Source organism: Oncorhynchus nerka, linkage group LG18 (genome assembly GCF_034236695.1).
Source record: "Oncorhynchus nerka isolate Pitt River linkage group LG18, Oner_Uvic_2.0, whole genome shotgun sequence".
Classification (NCBI taxonomy): domain Eukaryota; kingdom Metazoa; phylum Chordata; class Actinopteri; order Salmoniformes; family Salmonidae; genus Oncorhynchus; species Oncorhynchus nerka.
Window position 1 is genome coordinate 33,240,307 of NC_088413.1, and position 23,721 is coordinate 33,264,027.

Below are 23,721 nucleotides of genomic sequence, written 5' to 3' on the forward strand. Positions count from 1 at the left end.
GTTTGTCACTCATTGTGTATTTATTCCTTGTTTTATTATTTTTCTAGTATTTCATTTTTTTCCTCTCGGCATTGTTGGGAAGGGCCCGTGAGTGTTAGTCTATATCTGTTGTTTATGAAGCATGTGACAAATAAAATGTGATTTGATTGGAGTAATAGCCCAGAATACGTGATGTAGGCTAATGTGTTGCGTCAGACTAGCAATAGCCTCCTGCTGTTAACGTGACCTCTTATAGAGCAGAGTGTGTGTGTGTGTGTGTGTGTGTGTGTGTGTGTGTGTGTGTGTGTGTGTGTGTGTGTGAGAGAGAGAGAGAGAGAGAGAGAGAGAGAGAGAGAGAGAGAGATGGGGCGGGGGGCACATAATGTCTGACCACATATGACTTTAGGTACATATGCGACCAGACATGCCGCGTTCAAAACAACTGGGAACTTGGAAAAATACGAGATCAAATCATGATGTCGGTGATCTTCAGGTCGGAGTCCGATATTGCGCGTCACCCATTAGCATTCTGGTGACAGATGGGCGTTGGGGGAGGGAGCTCTCAGCTTTACCTTTAAATCTACGTTCCGCCTATTTTGCTTGACAAACTTTACTATTGGTCAGGGGTAACGCGAAGCGAGTGTCCTTGACGAACCCATTGGGTTGTACAAAAGGCAATCATCTGAAAAACGACTGTCGCACAGCACGTTCATTGGTCAAGCACTGAGCCAAGGGCAAGGTTGGGGTTCCACCCTCCTGCAGCAAATCACTGGTAGGCGGGTTTATAGAAGTTGCTGCAATGTGATTCGCTGTACAGCCAATTCAGTCTAAATCCCAGGTCTCTAATTGGCCTAACTTCTGCTCCTACGATTTCTGCCACTGATGCACAACTGTAATTCTGTGGCCTAGCATTAAATAAAGGGACGGCTATTTAGATAGCTGTGACATAGCGGGTGGATTAAAGCGCACGACATCGGTGTTGTAATCAAATATAAAAGTAGGGGAATACGGCTCCAACAAATCTTAGTTGTACCGGAAGAAAATTACTGTTATTCTCTGAAAATGCCTTCCTTATAATTTTCCAGGACGTAACGTTAGCTAGTGATTCAGTGGGAGAGATAGTCAGGCAGTTAATGTAACGTTAGATCGATTTCTCAATTCGTCGTGGGAATTACCGTTTTCTTTTTGTGGTTTTCTAATCCTATTTGTTTTGATATTGTGTTATTTACTCAACGTTTCGGAATTAGTTGTTAGTCAACGCAATACCGGGATACGTAGTGTACTGGTAAGTCTCCCTAAATGAATTGAGCGTAAACGTCCCGTGCAAACAGGATTATTCGCTAGGTACCGATTCTGAGAACGCCAGTTAGCAAATGTTAGCATATTGAAGGCGTCGCAGCGGCTCGGCCTATAAGTAGGACATTTACCTTCAATGCAGATATTTAAAAGCTCGTCAACAAGACTTTATCGTTGTATGTCAACAAACACACGACATTCATTGCTTTTATTTTATTTGTAAAATAATGTGAGAGTGGTTGACAACCACTTGACCCGTGTCTGCGTGCTCACTTGAGCTCTGCGTCGGATGCTGCGAAGATGATTCTGTCGGTAACATTCTGAGATTCTGACATTGTATCATCTTCGAACCATCGATAGGTGCATTTAGCACAACGTGACGGAGAATTCACGGTTCCAGTATATTATGATGTTACGAAGTTTATTGTGTCATGTGTTGAACCTCCTCCTGAACAGGTGCTGTAAATCAACCTAATTTACATGCAACAGGTGCATCTGATTCACTATCTAGGCTCGTTTTGTAATGTCCCCAGGCGGTTATCTCGGTCTCAACATTATCGGTATTTACAGCATCAAGTCGGTCACCATATTGTGGTCATGTTTCATTCAGTGCAGTGAGATCATGAATAGAATGGAGAGTACACAATAATCCCCCCCCCCCCTCCATTTTATTTTCACTAGTTAAGAGTTAATGTTATGTAGGCCTACTGATGTGTTGTGTATCCACCGTCACACTCTCTCCCTTTGACTCCCCCCGTCTCTATCCCGCTCTCCTTCAGGGATGGACAATGCCCATACTAAGACCGTCGAGGAGGTGTTGGGGTATTTCTGTGTGAATGAGTCGACAGGCCTGAGCTGTGAACAGCTGAGGAAGAGCAAGGAGAGATGGGGCCCAAACGGTATGTCCTAGTTCGTGACCTAAATGACACTTACCTATGTAGTGCACTGCTTTTGACCAGCGCCTATAGGACTCAGTTCACTATTTTTTTTTTTAACCAATGTAGAGAATAGGTGCCATTTGGGATACAGCCCAAACCCTTCACTCCTAATCCTTAACCATTGACCCCTTTTACTCTCACCAGTATTCAATTGTTTCAATGATTATTACAAAGTAATGACACCCAAGTTAGGCCTATGTTTAGTAATGTGATGATGATATTGATGATGGCTGATAATGTTATTACTATGTTTATAACAATCTCTCTTTCTCTCTGGATTTCTGAACTCCATGATGCAGAGTTACCGGCAGAAGAAGGTAAGATGTTCATTATCTCTCTCTCCGGTCGCTCTCTCTCTCTGTCCCCTGCATTTACATTCTTTCCATATCTGTGTTTCCAGGGAAGTCGCTATGGGAGCTGGTCCTGGAACAGTTTGAGGATCTGTTGGTTCGGATTCTTCTGCTGGCTGCCTGCATCTCCTTCGTAAGAACACACACACACACACACACACACACACACACAAAGACAACCTGAACAAACACTATCGTAAATACTGTAGCTTTACTGTATATGGCTAAGTTACAGCCTACCCAAAGCCAGTCAGACATATGTTTATAGCTATTTCAATATTTTGCTCTGAGCATTACTATTCACTCTTTATGTCCTCACAGTATTACCATCTCTGTCACATACTCTCTTGGTTGTTGAAAACAAGTTCCTCTTTAACCTCTCTCTTCTCTCTCTCTCTTCTGACAAGACTCTTGCCTGGTTCGAGGAAGGAGAGGGGACCATCACAGCCTTCGTGGAACCCTTCGTCATCCTCCTCATCCTCATCGCCAACGCTATCGTTGGGGTGTGGCAGGTAAAGTCAGTGTTTTGACATGTTGCATTAGTGTATGTTCCTTCCTAAGTGTGTGTGTGTTCATGCATAAACAAGTTTATTAATGTGTGACGATGTGTGTTCATTCACGTGTGTGTTTCCAGGAGCGTAATGCTGAGAACGCGATTGAGGCGCTGAAGGAGTATGAGCCTGAGATGGGGAAGGTGTACCGACAGGACAGGAAGAGTGTCCAGAGGGTCCGGGCTAAGGACCTCGTACCTGGGGACATAGTGGAGGTGGCAGGTAGGCAGAACAACTACAAATCCCAGAGTCCTCTAGGGACCACAGTGTTCTACACTGTAACTGATAACATTGTTGAGGTACTATAGCAGGTAGGCAGAAAAATCCCACCATCCTCTAGTCTTGGGGCCTAAGTGTTCTTTATATTAGAAGTCCTCCAATAATGGAAAGAAGAACAGCAACTCTCCCAAAAAAACACTTATGATATTGAGGTACTATAGCAGGTAGGGGAAAAAACTACAAATTCTCTAACTCCTGAAAGGTCCCTAGTGTACTATACATTGTACCTGGGGAGTGGAGACACAGCGAAGGTGGCAGGTGTGTAGGGGGAAACAGAAACTACAAATCCCATACCCATTTAGTAAATCCCATACCCATTTAGTAAATCCCATACCCATTTAGTAAATCCCATACCCAAAGTGTTCTATTATTGACCGAGTTGTTTAAATTTCCCAAAATATATTTTTTAGGTACCCTTGACATGTTTTTATCTGTATGGGTTGGATATTTGCCCTCTCGCATCATCATGGAAATCAAAGAAAGGTTTTATGGGAAATTAATAATTTAATCAAGGTGCTGTCAGTTGATGTGATAACCGAAGAGGCCTACAATACCCAATATCCCTGCATCTTGATAAGCTCTGGGAATGAGGCCAGACTGGTTCAGCGACGCTAACCTTTTCCAAATATTTTCTCAATTAAACTTTTTACAGATATCTGACTGAAAATGCGGTTTGGGGGTCAGTTTCAAATTTCTGTGTGACTTTTAGCGACAACACAGTTCAAAGGGTTAAGACCGCCCCAATTGTCGAATCCTCAAGGCGCTCCGTTTCTATTCTTAGAGCTTCAAAGAAGTAACAGAGGAAATGGGATTTGAGTGTGTTTTTTATTTGTGTGTGACTCCGAGAGATTCACAGTGGCGATGTTTGGCTTAAAGAGCATGGGAACTTTGTGACACCAATCACAGTTTACACAGCGGAACACTGGGGGATGCATCCCAAATGGCACCCTATTCCCTTTTATAGTGCGCTATTTTTGACCAGAGCTAGGGAATAGAGTGCCATTTGGGAATCATCCATTGAGGATTGTTTAAAAAAAAACATAACACACTGTTTATCGCATCAATCATCACATCACTGCCTGTCTATCCCTCTGAGCCAATGATCTTGCAGGGTTTGAGATGTTTATCAATGAATTTGGTTGATTGACAGGTCATAAATAAACAAAACAGCAGTTGTGTGGAAATAAGATGATAAGTCTATGGGCTTTAGTTTAGTATGGGTTGTATTATAATATGGGTTGTATTAGAACAAACTTAACACAACGGTCAATCTAAGCGCTGGCGGTGTCAAATATTTTTGCTATTATCACAACCATAATTATCGACGCTGTTTGCTGGCATGGGAGCGAAAGGGCTGGGTTTTTATGAATAAACAAGTTTAGGGTGTGTCGACTTGGCCCCTCACTGGCCAATCAGAAACGTGCTCCATGCCGAAATATGTGGTTGCTTTAAGTTGTGTATTTACGGTCTTTTATGTATTGCCTTGGAATCAACTCCAATTCCAATGTTAGTCCATTATAGTTTGTTAAACAGCTTACAGAAACTAAATAACAAAATGTAGACCTGTCCCATCTTTGCTAAATTCAGTATGTTAACTTGACCCTGTTTGCCTTCTACATTGTTCTAAGAAATTGCATGGCTTTGATGTGGAAATATACACAAGTTGAAACAACTTGTTTTAAATACAGTAGCTGGACAAAGGTCCACTATAAAGGGAGGATGTCCACTCACCTTTTTTAAACTGCTACCAAGTATGTTTTACATACACTACCATTCAAAAGTTTGGGGTCACTTAGAAATGTCCTTGTTTTTGAAAGAAAATCCCTTATTTATTTAAAATAACATCAAATTGGTCAGAATTACAGTGTAGACATTGTTAATGTTGTAAATAACTATTGTAGCTGGAAACGGCTGATTATTTTATGGAATATCTACGTAGGCGTACAAAAGCCCATTATCAGAAACCATCACTACTGTGTTCCAATGGCACGTTGTATTAGTTCATCCAAGTTTATCATTTTAAAAGGCTAATTTATCATTAGAAAACCCTTTTGCAATTATGTTAGCACAGCTGAAAGCTGCTGTGCTAATTAAAGAAGCAATAAAACTGGCCTCCTTTAGACTAGTTGAGTATCTGGAGCATCAGCATTTGTGGGTTCAATTACAGGCTCAAAATGGCCAGAAACAAAAAACGTTCTTCTGAAACGCATCAGTCTATTCTTGTTCTGAGAAATAAAGGCTATTCCATGTGAGATCTTGCCAAGAAACTGAAGATCTCGTACAAAGCTGTGTACTACTCCCTTCACAGAACAGCGCAAACTGGCTCTAACCAGAATAGAACGAGGAGTGGGAGGCCTCAGTGCACAACTGAGCAAGAGGACAAGTACATTAGGATGTCTAGTTTGAGAAACAGATGCCTCACAAGTCCTTAACTGGCAGCTTCATTAAATAGTACCGCAATACACCATTCTGAAAGTCAACAGTGAAGAGGTGACTCCGGGATGCTGGCCTACTAGGCAGAGTTCCTCTGTCCATGCTCTATGTTCTTTTGCTCATCTTAATCTTTTATTTTTATTGGCCAGTCTGAGATATGGCTTTTTCTTTGCTACTCTGCCTAGAAGGTCAGCATCCTGCTCGCCTCTTCACTGATGTTGAGACTGGTGTTTTGCGGGTACTATTTAATGAAGCTGCCAGTTGAGGACTTGTGAGGTGTCTGTTTGCTTACAGTTGACTGGGGCAGCTCTAGCAGAGGAGAAATTTGACAGACTGACTTGTTGGAAAGGTGGCATCCCATGACGGTGCCACGTTGAAAGTCACTGAGCTCTTCAGTATGGGCCATTCAACTGCCAATGTTTGTCTATGGAGATTGCATGGCATGTGCTCAATTTTATACTCCTGTCAGCAATGGGTGTGGCTGATCTAGCCAAATCCACTAATTTGAAGGGGTGTCCACATATTTCTGCAATGTAAGACTTGAACCATCACCTCCCTGTTCCGCCCCTTTTTCCCCCAGTGGGTGATAAAGTCCCAGCAGACATCCGGCTGACCTCCATCCGCTCCACCACACTGCGAGTGGACCAGTCCATCCTGACGGGGGAGTCGGTGTCTGTGATCAAACACACAGACCCAGTGCCTGACCCGCGAGCCGTCAACCAGGACAAGAAAAACATGCTGTTCTCTGTAAGTGGGTGGGAGAGAGAGTGTGTGGTGGTGGGGGGGGGTCATTATCTGATTAGAAATAGACCAGCACAGCACGTGGGATTAAGGCATCAAGCTAAAAGGTGCACATTTGTTTGTGTAAGTGTGGGAGAGCGAGTGTGTGTGTGTGTGTGTTTTATTGATCTAATGGGAGATATGGTGTGAGAGAGGAACCAGAACTCAGGACTGTGTGTGTGTGCGCACTGTGATGCTTTGATGTGAGTGTTGAAGGTGTGACTCAACCGTTTGTTGAATAAAACATCACTCGCATTGTTTGCACAGGACACGTACAAAAACACACAATATACTGCGTGATGTAACCTACTAAAGTGCTCCTCATGCACTTCTGAAGAGCCAGGTGAACGAGCTTCAAGACCACTGTCTTCCAGGTCAATGTACTGATAGTGGAGCCATCGAACTGGACCATCGAGGGCTGTGTTGGTACTAGACCTACCCCCACATACGGATTCTGTTCTGTATATCACTAAACGATACCGAATGTGTGAGATGCATGTTGTTGACCCCACGCCACCTACATAGTCAGAACACAATTTGTGATTTATAATATATCTACCCAATGAGCACAAGACGTTGGAAACACTTCTTTGTGGTTTTAAATGTCTTTGACAAAATGTTGAAAATACAGTGTGTATTTCTGGTTGAAAAGACGTCTTTCTGCTCTTGTGTTGACTGTAATCCCCATGTTATTTTTTTTCTTCTCTTGACTCGTGTTTCTATTTGATCTGGAAAAGTATGCTGCTTTTCAGATCAAACTCCTGTTGTTGTTAAGAGTGTACCAACACATTGCTTTGTATCATTGTTCTTCCAGGGCACCAACATTGCGGCGGGCAGGGCTATAGGCGTGGTGGTAGCTACAGGGGTGCAGACTGAGATCGGGAAGATTCGCGACGAGATGGCTGCTACAGACCCAGAGAGAACACCCCTGCAGCAGAAACTGGACCAGTTTGGAGAACAGCTGTCCAAGGTACAAGGACTTTCCTTCCCTCTTTCTTTTCCTCATTCATTTAATTTAATCTGTCAGCTGTATTGTTCCTTAACTGACTTTCCTAGTTAAATAAAATAAAAATGTTTTAAAAAATTGTGAGTGGCAGTGTTGTGATTACAGGCTCTCTCCCTCCCTCTAGGTGATCACAGTGATCTGTGTGGCAGTGTTGTGATAACAGGCTCTCTCCCTCCCTCTAGGTGATCACAGTGATCTGTGTGGCAGTGTTGTGATAACAGGCTCCCTCTCTCCCTCTAGGTGATCTGTGTGGCAGTGTTGTGATGACAGGCTCTCTCCCTCCCTCTAGGTGATCACAGTGATCTGTGTGGCAGTGTTGTGATAACAGGCTCCCTCTCTCCCTCTAGGTGATCACAGTGATCTGTGTGGCAGTGTTGTGATAACAGGCTCCCTCTCTCCCTCTAGGTGATCTGTGTGGCAGTGTTGTGATAACAGGCTCCCTCTCTCCCTCTAGGTGATCTGTGTGGCAGTGTTGTGATGACAGGCTCTCTCCCTCCCTCTAGGTGATCACAGTGATCTGTGTGGCAGTGTTGTGATAACAGGCTCCCTCTCTCCCTCTAGGTGATCTGTGTGGCAGTGTTGTGATGACAGGCTCCCTCTCTCCCTCTAGGTGATCACAGTGATCTGTGTGGCAGTGTGGGGTATCAACGTGGGCCATTTCAATGACCCGGTCCACGGTGGCAGCTGGCTCAGAGGGGCTGTTTACTACTTCAAGATCGCTGTGGCACTGGCTGTAGCTGCCATCCCTGAGGGTACGTTGTGGGACCAACCACCTCTCTCTTTCCTATCTCTCTTCTCTTATTTCCTTCTCTGCCTCCATGTGACACACACAAAGTAGAGCATGAGTCAATTCTATTCTATTCTGAGCAATCTAAACCAAAATGAATTCTCTCAAGACAGCTCCTCTCTGTGTCCATGTAGGCTCTTAACTCGATAAATAGATTGATCAGCCAGTGTACTTTTGTTACATGACTCGGAAGAACCATTATGGAACCATATATTTAACTGTCCCTTCACCCTATTCAATCTTGCTCGCCCACAGGCCTACCCGCTGTGATCACCACCTGCCTGGCTCTGGGGACCAGACGCATGGCTCGGAAGAATGCCATCGTCCGCAGTCTGCCCTCTGTGGAGACCTTGGGCTGCACCTCTGTCATCTGCTCCGACAAGACTGGCACCCTCACCACCAACCAGATGTCTGTCCACCGGGTGAGAGAGGGAGGGAGGGAGAGAGAGAGGGGGGAAAAATGGAGATAGGCGATGAGTAACCACTTTTGGTTCCCTGGAGCTGACCTGAAAGTGGAATGGTTTGTCATGTTGATTGACAGACACTCAGCCTGATGCTGACCTAACCTAACTGATTGTGACAATGAGGGTGTATTTTCTAACCCGGTCTGTCTGTATCTGCATGTGTGTGTAGATATTTGTTGTGGACAGTGTGTCAGGGGAGCGATGCGCCCTGAGTGAGTTTTCGGTGACCGGATCGACTTACGCCCCGGAAGGGGAAGTGTGAGTGCCTTTAACCTTTTAACCCTTAACTGATGATTGCCATGTTCAAAACAACTGGGAACTTGGAAATATCGGACTTCAGTCCGTTCAAGACATCGGGGAACTCGGGAACAAAACGAGCCCCGACCGGGAAAAATAGCTTTGAATGGTCATCCAACATGAAATTCCATGCCAGAAACTCATCTTTCTAGAGCTCTGAAATTCTGACCTGAAGATCAGGGAGGTCATGATTTGACCGTGTTTCTTTGGAGTTTCCAGTTGTCTTGAAAGCACTAGATGTCATGACGAATCACTCATCCCCAATTTTGCTAGGACTGTCTGAGTGGGGAGGGGAAAACTGAAAACTACCTGTTATTGGCAGAGGGGTTTGGAACTCTTTCTTATTGGTCTAATAACTAATTTACTGCCTGGTGATGTCACCAGGCTGGCCAAAACTCTATCCCACCAAAATAGGCTGAAATTTTAGTTAGTCTTGTCAATTGGACATGATCATTTTTCACAAGTTCTGTTTTATTTCAACCTCAGTGTGGAAATATATATATTACAGATGAATCACGTTTCTGATTGCACTGGACCTTTAAGATGCTGAGAAATTTTATCTTTCTAACATTTAGTTCCCCTCTACTTCTTTCTTTCTCTGGTCTGATTTTCCCACCCTCTTCTGGCTTTTCACAATCCCTTACTTCTCACTCTATCTTTCCCCTTTCTCTCTTACCCTCTTACCCTCTCTCCCTCTTATCTCTCCCCATGTCATCTTCCATATCCACCTTTAACTCTCTTCTCCTTGTCCTCTCTCTCTCTCTCACTCTCTCTCTCTTCCCCAGGTATAAGGATGAGACGATAGTGAAGTGTAGTCAGTATGAGGGCCTGGTGGAGATGGCCTCTATCTGTGCTCTGTGTAACGACTCCTCTCTGGACTACAACGAGGTGAGAACAGTGCCAGCCCACTTTGCTCACTGCACTGCACACCATAACCACTACACTACACACCATAACCGCTGCCCTGCCATGCACACCATAACCACTACACACCATAACCCCTGCCCTGCACACCATAACCCCTGCCCTGCCATGCACACCATAACCACTACACTACACACCATAACTACTACACTACACACCATAACCCCTGCCCTGCTATGCACACCATAACTACTACACTACACACCATAACCACTACACACCATAACCCCTGCCCTGCCATGCACACCATAACCACTACACTACCACCATAACCCCTGCCCTGCCATGCACACCACAACTACTACACTACACACCATAACCCCTGCCCTACCATACACACCATAACCCCTGCCCTGCCATGCACTCCATAACTACTACACTACACACCATAACCCCTGCCCTGCCATGCACACCACAACTACTACACTACACACCATAACCACTACACACCATAACCCCTGCCCTGCCATGCACACCACAACTACTACACTACACACCATAACCACTACACTACACACCATAACTACTACACTACACACCATAACCCCTGCCATGCACACCATAACTACTACACTACACACCATAACCCCTGCCCTGCCATGCACACCATAACTACTACACTACACACCATAACCCCTGCCCACCATATAACCACTGCCCTGCACACTATATAACCACTGCCCTGCACACTATATAACCACTGCCCTGCACACCATACAACCACTGCCCTGCACACCATACAACCACTGCCCTGCACACCATACAACCACTGCCCTGCACACCATAACTACTACACTGCACACCATAACCCCTGCCCTGCACACCATAACCCCTGCCATGCACACCATAACCACTACACACCATAACCCCTGCCCTACCATACACACCATAACCACTACACACCATAACCCCTGCCCTGCCATGCACTCCATAACTACTACACTACACACCATAACCCCTGCCCTGCCATGCACACCACAACTACTACACTACACACCATAACCACTACACACCATAACCCCTGCCATGCACACCATAACTACTACACTACACACCATACAACCACTGCCATGCACACCATACAACCACTGCCATGCACACCATACAACCACTGCCATGCACACCATACAACCACTGCCCTGCACACCATACAACCACTGCCCTGCACACCATACAACCACTGCCCTGCACACCATATAACCACTGCCCTGCACACCATAACTACTACACTGCACACATAACCCCTGCCCTGCCCTGCACACCATAACCACTACACTGCACACCATAGCCCCTGCCCTGCACACCATAGCCCCTGCCCTGCACACCATAGCCCCTGCTCTGCTCTGCCCTGCACACCATAGCCCCTGCCCTGCACACCATAGCCCCTGCCCTGCACACCATAGCCCCTGCCCTGCACACCATAGCCCTGCCCTGCACACCATAGCCCCTGCTCTGCTCTGCCCTGCAAACCATAGCCCCTGCTCTGCACACCATATATAACCCCTGCTCTGCCCTGCACACCATATATAACCCCTGCCCTGCACAGCACACCATATATAACCACTGCCCTGCACAGCACACCATATATAACCACTGCCCTGCACAGCACACCATATATAACCACTGCCCTGCACAGCACACCATATATAACCACTGCTCTGCCCAGCACACCATATATAACCACTGCTCTGCCCTGCACACCATATATAACCACTGCCCTGCACAGCACACCATATATAACCACTGCCCTGCACGCCATGATACATACAAATGTACATGGACAGACACTTCTTAGTTCTAGTCCTGGAGAGCTACTTTTTTTGTTCCAGTCCAGTAGCATCTGTTTGGAATAATACATTCAAATAATATCCTTGCTGACCCTTAACCTGTGGGTGTGTGTCCCCCCCCAGTCTAAGGGTGTGTATGAGAAGGTAGGCGAAGCCACAGAGACGGCTCTGTGCTGTCTGGTGGAGAAGATGAACGTGTTCGACACAGACCTCCGAGGACTGTCCGCTGTCGAGAGAGCTACTGCCTGCTGCTCGGTGTGTGTCTAAAATAAATTTTAAAATCTGTGTCCGTGCTTTTGAAAAAATCTGTGTGTACCATTTTGAGACGTGCTGACCTAATTTACCTCCTGGCAGGATGATTGAATGATATATCCTCTCTCCCTCCCTCTATCCTCTCCATCAGGTGATTAAACAGTTGATGAGGAAGGAGTTGACGTTGGAGTTCTCTCGTGACAGGAAGTCCATGTCAGTGTTCTGTTCTCCCAACAAGCTCAGCCGCTCTGCCACGGGGGCCAAGATGTTTGTCAAGGTCAGCTCTCTCCTCTCTCTGTTCTTGTCGTTTCTGTTCCTTACGCGTTTCTTTCTCTATCACTCTCCTCACTTTGTATCAACTTGTCTTCTCTCTCCCAGGGAGCTCCGGAGAGCGTGCTGGAGCGCTGCCGTTGGATCCGGGTGAACGGGGGCGCGCGGGTGCCCATGACACCAGCGGGGCGGGAGCAGCTCCAGGGGACCGTCAGGGAGTGGGCCACAGGGCGGGACACCCTCCGATGCCTCGCCATGGCGACCCGGGACTCACCCCCCGAGATACGCTCCCTCAACCTGGAGAACTCGGCTACCTTCGCCGACTACGAGGTGAGTGATTTTTAGGATTATTTCATCCTTTGTGTTATTATGCACTTTTTCTGAATCTCTTTTATTGATTTTTGACTATAAAGTGTGTTGTGGATTTTAAAGGCACTTCAAATACGGTTTTATTTGATTAGCGTTAAATAAACAACAATGTCCCCCCAGTCGGACCTGACCTTCGTGGGCTGCGTGGGGATGCTGGACCCCCCCAGGAAGGAAGTACTTGGTGCGGTCCGCATGTGTCGACAGGCTGGCATCCGGGTCATCATGATCACGGGTATGACACACCTCGCACACACTCCCTCTGTTTGTTGTGTTGTGATACATGTTTGTTGGATGGGGAGATGCAAGACACATAATCTGAGGGGATTCAATAAAGTCAACTGAACAGAATTTCTAGCCTCCCACTCGTCTACCTTAAAATGATATTATAACGTGAAAGGCCGGGACGATAGCAGTATTGCAATATTCTTTTCAATGGCAAAAATGAAAACCCGATGCAGACTAAACTTTTTTTGTCCTTTAAAAAGCTGCTGTATGTCAAATATTGTTTGCTTTAACTTGGGAAATTAAATAAATGTGACATTATGGATTTTTTTTCCTCTAAGTTAAATCCGCTTTGTGTTTAGATTACTTGCCACGACACTATCGAGTATCACGATACTGGTATCTGCCTAATAACGCAATTTCAAACCGTTTTGCCTGCTGGGTGTCATCTCTAACGTTTTGCCTCTAAACTCACATCCCCCCCCAGGTGACAACAAGGGCACGGCCATGTCCATCTGTCGTCGCGTGGGCATCATCACGGAGGAGGAGGAGGAGGCGGGCAGGGACGACCCGTTCTCAGGGGGCCTGACTGGGAGGGAGTTTGACGAGCTGCCCCCCCACCTCCAGAGGCAGGCCTGTCGTACCGGACGCTGCTTCGCCCGCGTGGAACCCACACACAAGAGCCGCATCGTGGAGTACCTACAGAGCCTTGATGACATCACAGCCATGGTGAGGGGGGGCTGTGTGAGTGTGTTTGTGTGTGTGTGTATCTCTGGCAACAGTGTCCCTGTCTAGGGCTCTACTTTGTGACACTTAAAGGCATGTTTGCATTGTGTGGGGCCTTTCATGCGTTTCCTCCCTTGTTTTGACTCATCGCCTGTTCTTGACCCCCTCCATCCCACTCTCCCCCAGACTGGTGATGGAGTAAATGACGCGCCAGCCCTGAAGAAGGCAGAGATCGGTATCGCCATGGGTTCAGGCACGGCTGTGGCCAAGTCCGCCTCCGAGATGATCTTAGCTGATGATAACTTCTCTACCATCGTAGCGGCTGTAGAAGAGGGCAGAGCCATCTACAACAACATGAAACAGTTCATACGATACCTCATCTCTTCCAACATAGGAGAGGTTGTCTGGTGAGGATTGGGGACGAGAGGGATGGATTAGAGGAGAGGGATGGATTAGAGGAGAGGGATGGATTAGAGGAGAGGGATGGATTAGAGGAGAGGAAGGGAAAGCCATCTATAACAAAATGAAACCGTTTATAGGAGAGGTTGTATGGTGTGGAGAGGGGGATGGAAACGGGGGAGGGAGAGAGGATGGTGGGGTTACGGTTATAAATAAAGGGGAAGAATAACAGAACAGTGGTGGACATTTAGGAGAGGAGTACTCTTTAGGTCAGGTGACAATAGGGAGAAGGAACATTTTAAAGGAGGGATGGTTGAAGGGATTAATTTGAGGGAAAATAGTAGTCTGGGACAGTGAAAGAGGATTTCTGAATTATTGTGTTGTATCCCTCCCTCACGCTGACCCTCTCCCCTCCAGTATTTTCATGACGGCTGCGCTGGGCATGCCCGAGGCCCTGATCCCAGTCCAGTTGCTGTGGGTCAACCTGGTGACCGACGGCTTCCCGGCCACCGCCCTGGGCTTCAACCCCCCTGACCTGGACATCATGTCCCGCCCCCCGCGCTCCCCCAAGGAACCACTCATCTCCAGCTGGCTCTTCTGCAGATACCTCATTGTCGGATGTGAGTAAATCTATTATATCTATATCTATGGCAGACACCACATTGTGAGGCTATAGATTATGAACAGACAGGGTTTTTGTATTTTTACGTCACAATATCAGATGGGATTCTAGAATATACACATCTAACCTTTGACTTCTCTCTCAGGCTACGTGGGAGCGGCCACAGTAGGAGCTGCTGCCTGGTGGTTCATGGCAGCACACGACGGACCCAAACTCTCCTTCTACCAACTGGTAAGAACACGTCCCTCTCTCTCACTTCTCTTACTTTAACGTCTCTGACCTCTCACTCACTGCCCATCTCGCTCTTTAAAAAAAAATGTTTTGCTCTATTTTCTCTCCTCCTCTCAGTCCCACTATCTACAGTGCAGTGAAGGCCACGGGGAGTTTGCGGGGGTGCAGTGCTCAGTGTTCGAGTCGCCCTACCCCATGACCATGGCCCTGTCCGTGCTCGTTACCATAGAGATGTGTAACGCCCTCAACAGGTACGCTACTAAAACTGCAACTCCCACAATTCCTTGCGGTACTTAGCATCGGTCACAGAGATTATTATTTGTGACGCGACACAGAACAGGTTTAGTTCTCGTACAATAACATTTCTATTTATTAGTCACAGTACATTCTACATGTATGAATATTGACTGTACGGTTCATTCAGTTCTATTGCATTTGTAGTCCACCTTTGCTCTTTTCAATCAGACATAAATGTTTACGTCAAATTAAACACACAAAAAAGATCATGATATGCATGCCTATTCAATAGAGTACAAATCAAATCAAATGTATTTATTTAGCCCTTCGTACATCAGCTGATATCTCAAAGTGCTGTACAGAAACCCAGCCTAAAACCCCAAACAGCAAACAATGCAGGTGTAAAAGCACGGTGGCTAGGAAAAACTCCCTAGAAAGGCCAAAACCTAGGAAGAAACCTAGAGAGGAACCAGGCTATGTGGGGTGGCCAGTCCTCTTCTGGCTGTGCCGGGTAGAGATTATAACAGAACATGACCAAGATGTTCAAATGTTCATAAATGACCAGCATGGTCGAATAATAATAAGGCAGAAGAGTTGAAACTGGAGCAGCAGCACAGTCAGGTGGACTGGGGACAGCAAGGAGTCATCATGTCAGGTAGTCCTGGGGCATGGTCCTAGGGCTCAGGTCCTCCGAGAGAGAGAAAGAAAGAGAGAAGGAGAGAATTAGAGAATGCACACTTAGATTCACACAGGACACCGAATAGGACAGGAGAAGTACTCCAGATATAACAAACTGACCCCAGCCCCCCGACACATAAACTACTGCAGCATAAATACTGGAGGCTGAGACAGGAGGGGTCAGGAGACACTGTGGCCCCATCCGAGGACACCCCCGGACAGGGCCAAACAGGAAGGATATAACCCCACCCACTTTGCCAAAGCACAGCCCCCACACCACTAGAGGGATATCTTCAACCACCATCCTGAGACAAGGCCGAGTATAGCCCACAAAGATCTCCGCCACGGCACAACCCAAGGGGGGGGCGCCAACCCAGACAGGCTGACCACAACAGTGAATCAACCCACCCAGGGACGGCATGAGAGAGCCCCAGTAAGCCAGTGACTCAGCCCCCGTAACAGGGTTAGAGGCAGAGAATCCCAGTGGAAAGAGGGGAACCGGCCAGGCAGAGACAGCAAGGGCGGTTCGTTGCTCCAGAGCCTTTCCGTTCACCTTCCCACTCCTGGGCCAGACTACACTCAATCATATGACCCACTGAAGAGATGAGTCTTCAGTAAAGACTTAAAGGTTGAGACCGAGTTTGCGTCTCTGACGTGGGTAGGCAGACCGTTCCATAAAAATGGAGCTCTATAGGAGAAAGCCCTGCCTCCAGCTGTTTGCTTAGAAATTCTAGGGACAATTAGGAGGCCTGCGTCTTGTGACCGTAGCGTACGTGTAGGTATGTACGGCAGGACCAAATCAGAGAGATAGGTAGGAGCAAACCCATGTAATGCTTTGTAGGTTAGCAGTAAAACCTTGAAATCAGCCCTTGCTTTGACAGGAAGCCAGTGTAGAGAGGCTAGCACTGGAGTAATATGATCAATTTTTTTGGTTCTAGTCAGGATTCTAGCAGCCGTATTTAGCACTAACTGAAGTTTATTTAGTGCTTTATCCGGGTAGCCGGAAAATAGAGCATTGCAGTAGTCTAACCTAGAAGTGACAAAAGCATGGATTAATTTTTCTGCATCATTTTTGGACAGAAAGTTTCTGATTTTTGCAATGTTACGTAGATGGAAGAAAGCTGTCCTCAATGGTCTTGATATGTTCTTCAAAAGAGATCAGGGTCCAGAGTAACGCCGAGGTCCTTCAGTTTTATTTGAGACGACTGTACAACCATTAAGATTAATTGTCAGATTCAACAGAAGAGCTCTTTGTTTCTTGGGACCTAGAACAAGCATCTCTGTTTTGTCCGAGTTTAATAGTAGAAAGTTTGCAGCCATCCACTTCCTTATGTCTGAAACACATGCTTCTAGCGAGGGCAATTTTGGGGCTTCACCATGTTTCATTGAAATGTACAGCTGTGTGTCATCCGCATAGCAGTGAAAGTTTACATTATGTTTTCGAATAACATCCCCAAGAGGTAAAATATATAGTGAAAACAATAGTGGTCCTAAAACAGAACCTTGAGGAACACCGAAATTTACAGTTGATTTGTCAGAGGACAAACCATTCACAGAGACAAACTGATATCTTTCCGACAGATAAGATCTAAACCAGGCCAGAACATGTCCGTGTAGACCAATTTGGGTTTCCAATCTCTCCAAAAGAATGTGGTGATCGATGGTATCAAAAGCCACACTAAGGTCTAGGAGCACGAGGACAGATGCAGAGCCTCGGTCCGATGCCATTAAAATGTAATTTACCACCTTCACAAGTGCCGTCTCAGTGCTATGATGGGGTCTAAAACCAGACTGAAGCATTTCGTATACATTGTTTGTCTTCAGGAAGGCAGTGAGTTGCTGTGCAACAGCCTTCTCTAAAATGTTTGAGAGGAATGGAAGATTCGATATAGGCCGATAGTTTTTTATATTTTCTGGGTCAAGGTTTGGCTTTTTCAAGAGGCTTTATTACTGCCACTTTTAGTGAGTTTGGTACACATCCAGTGGATAGAGAGCCGTTTATTATGTTCAACATAGGAGGGCCAAGCACAGGAAGCAGCTCTTTCAGTAGTTTAGTTGGAATAGGGTCCAGTATGCAGCTTGAAGGTTTAGAGGCCATGATTATTTTCATAATTGTGTCAAGAGATATAGTACTAAAAGACTTGAGCGTCTCTCTTGATCCTAGGTCCTGGCAGAGTTGTGCAGACTCAGGAAAACTGAGGTTTGGAGGAATACGCAGGTTTAAAGAGGAGTCCGTAATTTGCTTTCTAATAATCATAATCTTTTCCTCAAAGAAGTTCATGAATTTATCACTGCTAAAGTGAAAGTCATCCTCTCTTGGGGAATGCTGCTTTTTAGTTAGCTTTGCGACAGTATCAAAAAGGAATTTCGGATTGTTCTTATTTTCCTCAATTAAGTTAGAAAAATAGGATGATCGAGCAGCAGTAAGGGCTCTTCGGTACTGCACGGTACCGTCCTTCCAAGCTAGTCGGAAGACTTCCAGTTTGGTGTGGCGCCATTTCCGTTCCAATTTTCTGGAAGCTTGCTTCAGAGCTCGGGTATTTTCTGTGTACCAGGGAGCTAGTTTCTTATGAGACATTTTTTTAGTTTTTAGGGGTGCAACTGCATCTAGGGTATTGCGCAAGGTTAAATTGAGATCCTCAGTTAGGTGGTTAACGGATTTTTGTCCTCTGGCGTCCTTTGGTAGGCAGAGGGAGTCTGGAAGGGCATCAAGGAATCTTTGTGTTGTCTGTGAATTTATAGCACGACTTTTGATGTTCCTTGGTTGGGGTCTGAGCAGATTATTTGTACAGATTTTTATCCGATTTATTTAGTATATGTGTGGATATTTTACTGACATCTGACTTTGTACTGATATCCAGAGCTCTGTGTTAATATCAATATTCTATTGGCATCTTATGAGTTTGTACTGGTCCTTTTCTGAGCTCCACTGTGTGTGTCCTTGTCCTCAGTCTGTCAGAAAACCAGTCCCTGCTGAAGATGCCTCCTTGGTCCAACCCCTGGCTGGTGGGAGCTATCTGTCTCTCCATGGCGCTCCACTTCCTCATCCTCTACGTTGACCCCCTGCCTGTAAGTGTGTGTTTGTTCATCTGGCATACATTTTCTACTGACTCTGAAAAACACTAAAAGAAAGATGCCCAGGGTCCCTGCTCATCTGCGTGAACGTGCCTTAGGCATGCTGCAAGGGGGCATGAGGACTGCAGATGTGGCCAGGGCAAAAAATTGCCATGTCCGTACTGGGTGATGCTTAAGACAGCGCTACAGGGAGACAGGACGGACAGCTGATCGTCCTCGCAGTGGCAGACCACGTGTAACAACACCTGCACAGGATCGGTACATCCGAACATCACACCTGCTGGACACGTACAGGATGGCAACAACAACTGCCCGAGATACACCAGGAACACACAATCCCAGTGCTCAGACTGTCCGCAATAGGCTGAGAGAGGCTGGACAGGGCTTGTAGGCCTGTTGTAAGGCAGGTCCTCACCGGCAACAACATTTGAGCCTATGAGCACAAACCCACCGTTGCTGGACCAGTCAGGACTGGCAAAAAGTGCTCTTCACTGATGAGTCGCGGTTTTGTCTCACCAGGGGTGATGGTTGGATTACACAGAGGCCTGTACTCTGGAGCGGGATCGATTTGGAGGTGGAGGGTCTGTCATGGTCTGGGGCAGTGTGTCACATCATCATCGGATTGCGCTTGTTGTCATTGCAGGCAATCTCAACGCTGTGCTTTACAGGGAAGACATCCTCCTCCCTCGTGGTACCCTTCCTGCAGGCTCAACCTGACATGACCCTCCAGCATGACAATGCCACCAGCCATACTGCTCGTTCTGTGTGTGATTTCCTGCAAGACAGGAATTTCAGTGTTCTGCCATGGCCAGCGAAGCGCCCGGATCTCAATCCCATTGAGCACGTCTGGGACCTGTTGGCACGGAGGGTGAGGGCTAGGGCCATTTCCCCCCCAGAAATGTCCGGGGACTTGCAGGTGCCTTGGTGGAAGAGTGGGGTAAAATCTCTCAGCAAGAACTGGCAAATCTGGTGCAGTCCATGAGTAGGAGATGCACTGCAGTACTTAATGCAGCTGGTGGCCACACCAGATTACGAACTTACTTTTGATTCTGACCCCCCCCGTCCTTTGTTCAGGGACACATTATTCAATTTCTGTTGGTCACATGTCTGTGGAACTTGTTCGGTTTATGTCTCAGTTGTTGAATCTTGTTATGTTCATACAAATATTTACACATGTTAAGTTTGCTGAAAACAAACGCAGTTGACAGTGAGAGGATGTTTCTTTTTTTGCTGAGTTTATATAATATTATTATTTATGCTTTGTGGAAGAATATGATCTAATGCAGAAAAATATCTTGGTAGGACAAGGTTATGTATGTTTATGCACATGGAAGTCAGTGATATGTTTAATATTTACTATAGGTTAATGAGGCAGTACAAATGTCATGTGACTAAAATGAAAGGACATTTTAGTTGACCAAAATGGTCCCATTGTTTTCATTATTTTGACAGACTAAATCATTATTCAAATGCCCAAAAAATGGGACTAAGACTTCACTGAATTTTTTTTTTTTTAAGTGCCAAAATGACCTCTGCTGTACAATGAAGTGCCTGTGTGTTACATTGTGCTCCTCCGATATCTCATTGTTTAACCATCCCTTGCCTTTTCTCCCCTCTCTCCCCTGCCTTCTCCCCTCTCTCCCCTGCCTTCTCCCCTCTCTCCCTGCCTTCTCCCCTCTCTCCCCTGCCTCTCCCCTCCCTTGCCTTTTCTCCCCTCTCCCCTTGCCTTTTCTCCCCTCTCTCCCTTGCCTTTTCTCCCCTCTCTCCCTTGCCTTTTGCCTTTTCTCCCTCTCTCCCTTGCCTTTTCTCCCCTCTCTCCCTTGCCTTTTCTCCCCTCTCTCCCTTGCCTTTTCTCCCCTCTCTCCCTTGCCTTTTCTCCCCTCTCTCCCTTGCCTTTTCTCCCCTCTCTCCCTTGCCTTTTCTCCCCTCTCTCCCTTGCCTTTTCTCCCCTCTCTCCCCTGCCTTCTCCCCTCTCTCCCTTGCCTTTTCTCCCCTCTCTCCCATCCCTTCTCCCCTCTCTCCCTTGCCTTTTCTCCCTTCTCTCCCATCCAGGTGGTGTTCCAGATCCGCCCCCTGTCATGGCCACAGTGGGTTGTGGTCCTCAAGATGTCCCTGCCTGTCATCTTCATGGACGAGGCCCTTAAGTTCCTGGCCCGGAACTGGATCGAGCCGGGTACCAACGTCGAGCGCCAGGAGGAGGAGCGGGAGCGCCGGCGGAGGGGTCAAGGGCCAGGGGGCATGACCGCCGCCGTGAGCAGGGCGTTCAAGGGCGTGTCCTGGTCGTTCGTTTTAATGTCGTTCCCGCTACTGGTCTGGATTTACAGCCTGGACTCTGATATTACTAACATGTTCTATGAGTGAAGGGGAGAAGAGGGGGTGGGAGGGGTTTGGGGAAGGAACTATAAAATAAATAGGGGAGCAAGTTGAGGTGAATATGGAGTGCAGGGAAAGGAAAACATTAAAAACAATACATTTTAGAGGGATAAAGCCAGGGATGAAAGGTGAACAATCTGAGACGGTGAGAGGGAGTGAAGAGGAGGGAGCTGATACAACCTAGCTCAGCACTCTGACTTTTTTTAATACGGGCCCTGACCGTAAGTGAGGGATTTTACAAAACTCAAGGTCCTATTTAATCATGCCTGGTTTAACGTATTACCGGAATAGGTCTTGAAAATACCATTCCTCTTGTGCAGAAAGAGTGCACGTTTGGGTTCACGTAGCTCCTTGACAACACCATTTTTACAATGTGGGACAAAGCAGAGAAGAAACGCAACTTTGTAGTTGATTCAAACTATCTTTCTGGCCGCTCAGAATGAGTGTTTTATTTTATTATTTTTTCAATTTAACTTCTCCCCAGAAAGCTTGTTTAGCGGATTTGATCGAATATGGCTGTTGCTTGTGTCTTGAACTCTCTCCTGCATATTTATTCAATTTTGAAAGGTAAATTCCTGTCTATAGATGATTTCTAACATAAGATAGTACTTATTAATTTCATTCCAGTTTCTCTACCTGTAAGGTGACAGGTGGGAAGATAGAGAGAAAGCAGCTTCTTCAGTCCAGTCTAGAGAATGGAGGGATGACTGGATGGAAAGGGAAAGCTGAAGAATCTTCCAGCATCAGTCAGACTGGCCACACACTGACATTCCAGCCAGCTTCAGAAATCAATCAATAATCAATTAATATTTGATTTAATTTAGGTGTCATCAAACTGTCTAGAGAAGAGGACAGCAGAGTACTTCTTTAATGTGTATTTCTTAGGGTTATGGGCTGGCAAAGCTGAATTTTGAAAAGTAAAAGATTTTTCGTTCGTTTTCACTGCACTATTCGTATTTATTAACGACACGGAATTGTTTTCTTTTTTTGATTTGTGTCAGATTTTTCTATGCCTAACTTCTTTGCTACAGAATGGATGTTGCCTCCATGTATGGTTCTGATTAAGGTTGGCTACTCTTTATGACATCATACCCTTTTGTCTCCTTATCATCATGCATGTTTGAGATTGACTACTGGTACATTGCAGATGGACTGCTCAGAATCACTGATCTCCAAATCACCTTGCATTCTAAATAACTACTCATTATGTGATCAAGATTAGCGATTCTGCGCTGTGCCTTGCTCAAACACATCCTCCTCAAACACGCTGACTGTTGCTCTATACTAGAACTGTCCAGGTTGGGTAGTAATGGGCTTTAGGTGCAGGCTTGGCATCTTTTTGCGTTACCAGATTCGTTCTGATGTCCTCCACACGATTTCAGCTGCGTCCTTAAAGTTCTGTCACAATCCTCACGTAGGCCTAGAAGTAGTAGACTTGCCTCTCCGGAAGGCTCCAACATCTCTGACATTGTTGTCGGGCTGAGAAATTGCATCATATTTCAGCTAGGCTACTCTACCATTCTACTAGTTGACCATGTGTTTTGATAGTCTTAACAGCCACTGTGACATCACACCACGAACTAAAGGTACAAAGTTGTGTAGTCTGATTATGTGGACACCAATACCACTTCCCCTATAGTAGTGGGTTTGTTAGGGCTGGGAACACTTGTGTTTTATTGACTACACACCAAATTTGCTAACTCCCCCCTGCAACATTGTTTTTGTTTATTATGATTGATATAACTACTACGGTAATTCTGATTAATTGTCGCTGTGGCATCTGTAGTACCCCTACTGTGCCTGTAAAGAATTAGGGGTGCAATATTATTTTTTTGTAGTAAAGGGTTATTATAAAAATCATTAATAGGTGTAAGAATGAGAGGAGTGGAAAAGGGGGATTAGGGATGAGGGAGAGCTGCTGAGAGGAGAGGTCTCTTTTCTTTCCATCTCTGTTTCTCTACTAGCGTTCTGCCAGTGCGCTCTGTCTTCATCTGAAACCAATAAGCAAAATAATTCTTAAATTAACAACTTCAAAGGAATAAACATTGAGTGGAGTAATTGGAACTCTTTTCAACATTTAATTTTGACTGAATTAAAGTGGGAATGTATTTTGTTTATTGTAAATTGTTCCATTGCTGTCTGCCACATTACTGCTATTTGAAATATGGAAAATGCTTTATGGGATGAAAACAATAAAATTGTTAATTTAAATGTACGTTTCTGTGGTTGCTAATTTGACCGAGGTCAGAGCAATGTATTTAAATACATGGCTGTGGTTAGGGTATTCTTCACATTGTAAAGCCACAATGTGTCTCAATATGGCCCCTCACCATGTCGTCCATGGTTTCCCAAGCCCCCCCCAAAAAAAGCAAAGCTTGAAGAGTTGGGTATTTCAA

General features: G+C 45.9%; 1 protein-coding gene across 2 annotated transcripts; it reads left to right on the forward strand.

The window, feature by feature from the left end:
• Nucleotides 1-864: 864 nt before the first annotated feature.
• LOC115145781 (sarcoplasmic/endoplasmic reticulum calcium ATPase 2-like) lies at nucleotides 865-23,536 on the forward strand. Of its 2 annotated transcripts, none has more exons than XM_029687291.2 (23): nucleotides 865-1,264; nucleotides 2,055-2,174; nucleotides 2,513-2,530; nucleotides 2,614-2,696; nucleotides 2,971-3,075; nucleotides 3,198-3,336; nucleotides 6,407-6,573; nucleotides 7,421-7,576; nucleotides 8,223-8,364; nucleotides 8,655-8,821; nucleotides 9,033-9,121; nucleotides 9,946-10,048; nucleotides 11,995-12,126; nucleotides 12,275-12,400; nucleotides 12,502-12,723; nucleotides 12,883-12,994; nucleotides 13,472-13,713; nucleotides 13,897-14,117; nucleotides 14,527-14,729; nucleotides 14,877-14,962; nucleotides 15,080-15,213; nucleotides 18,829-18,946; nucleotides 21,005-23,536. In XM_029687291.2, the coding sequence occupies exons 2-23, from the start codon at nucleotides 2,057-2,059 to the stop codon at nucleotides 21,311-21,313; spliced, it is 3,192 nt and encodes a 1,063-aa protein (XP_029543151.1). In that variant the 5' UTR covers nucleotides 865-1,264; nucleotides 2,055-2,056; the 3' UTR covers nucleotides 21,314-23,536. The 2 variants fall into 2 exon arrangements, with proteins under 2 accessions (XP_029543151.1, XP_029543152.2); XM_029687292.2 differs by lacking the exon at nucleotides 865-1,264 and adding an exon at nucleotides 1,770-1,835.
• The last annotated feature ends 185 nt before the right edge of the window (nucleotides 23,537-23,721 follow it).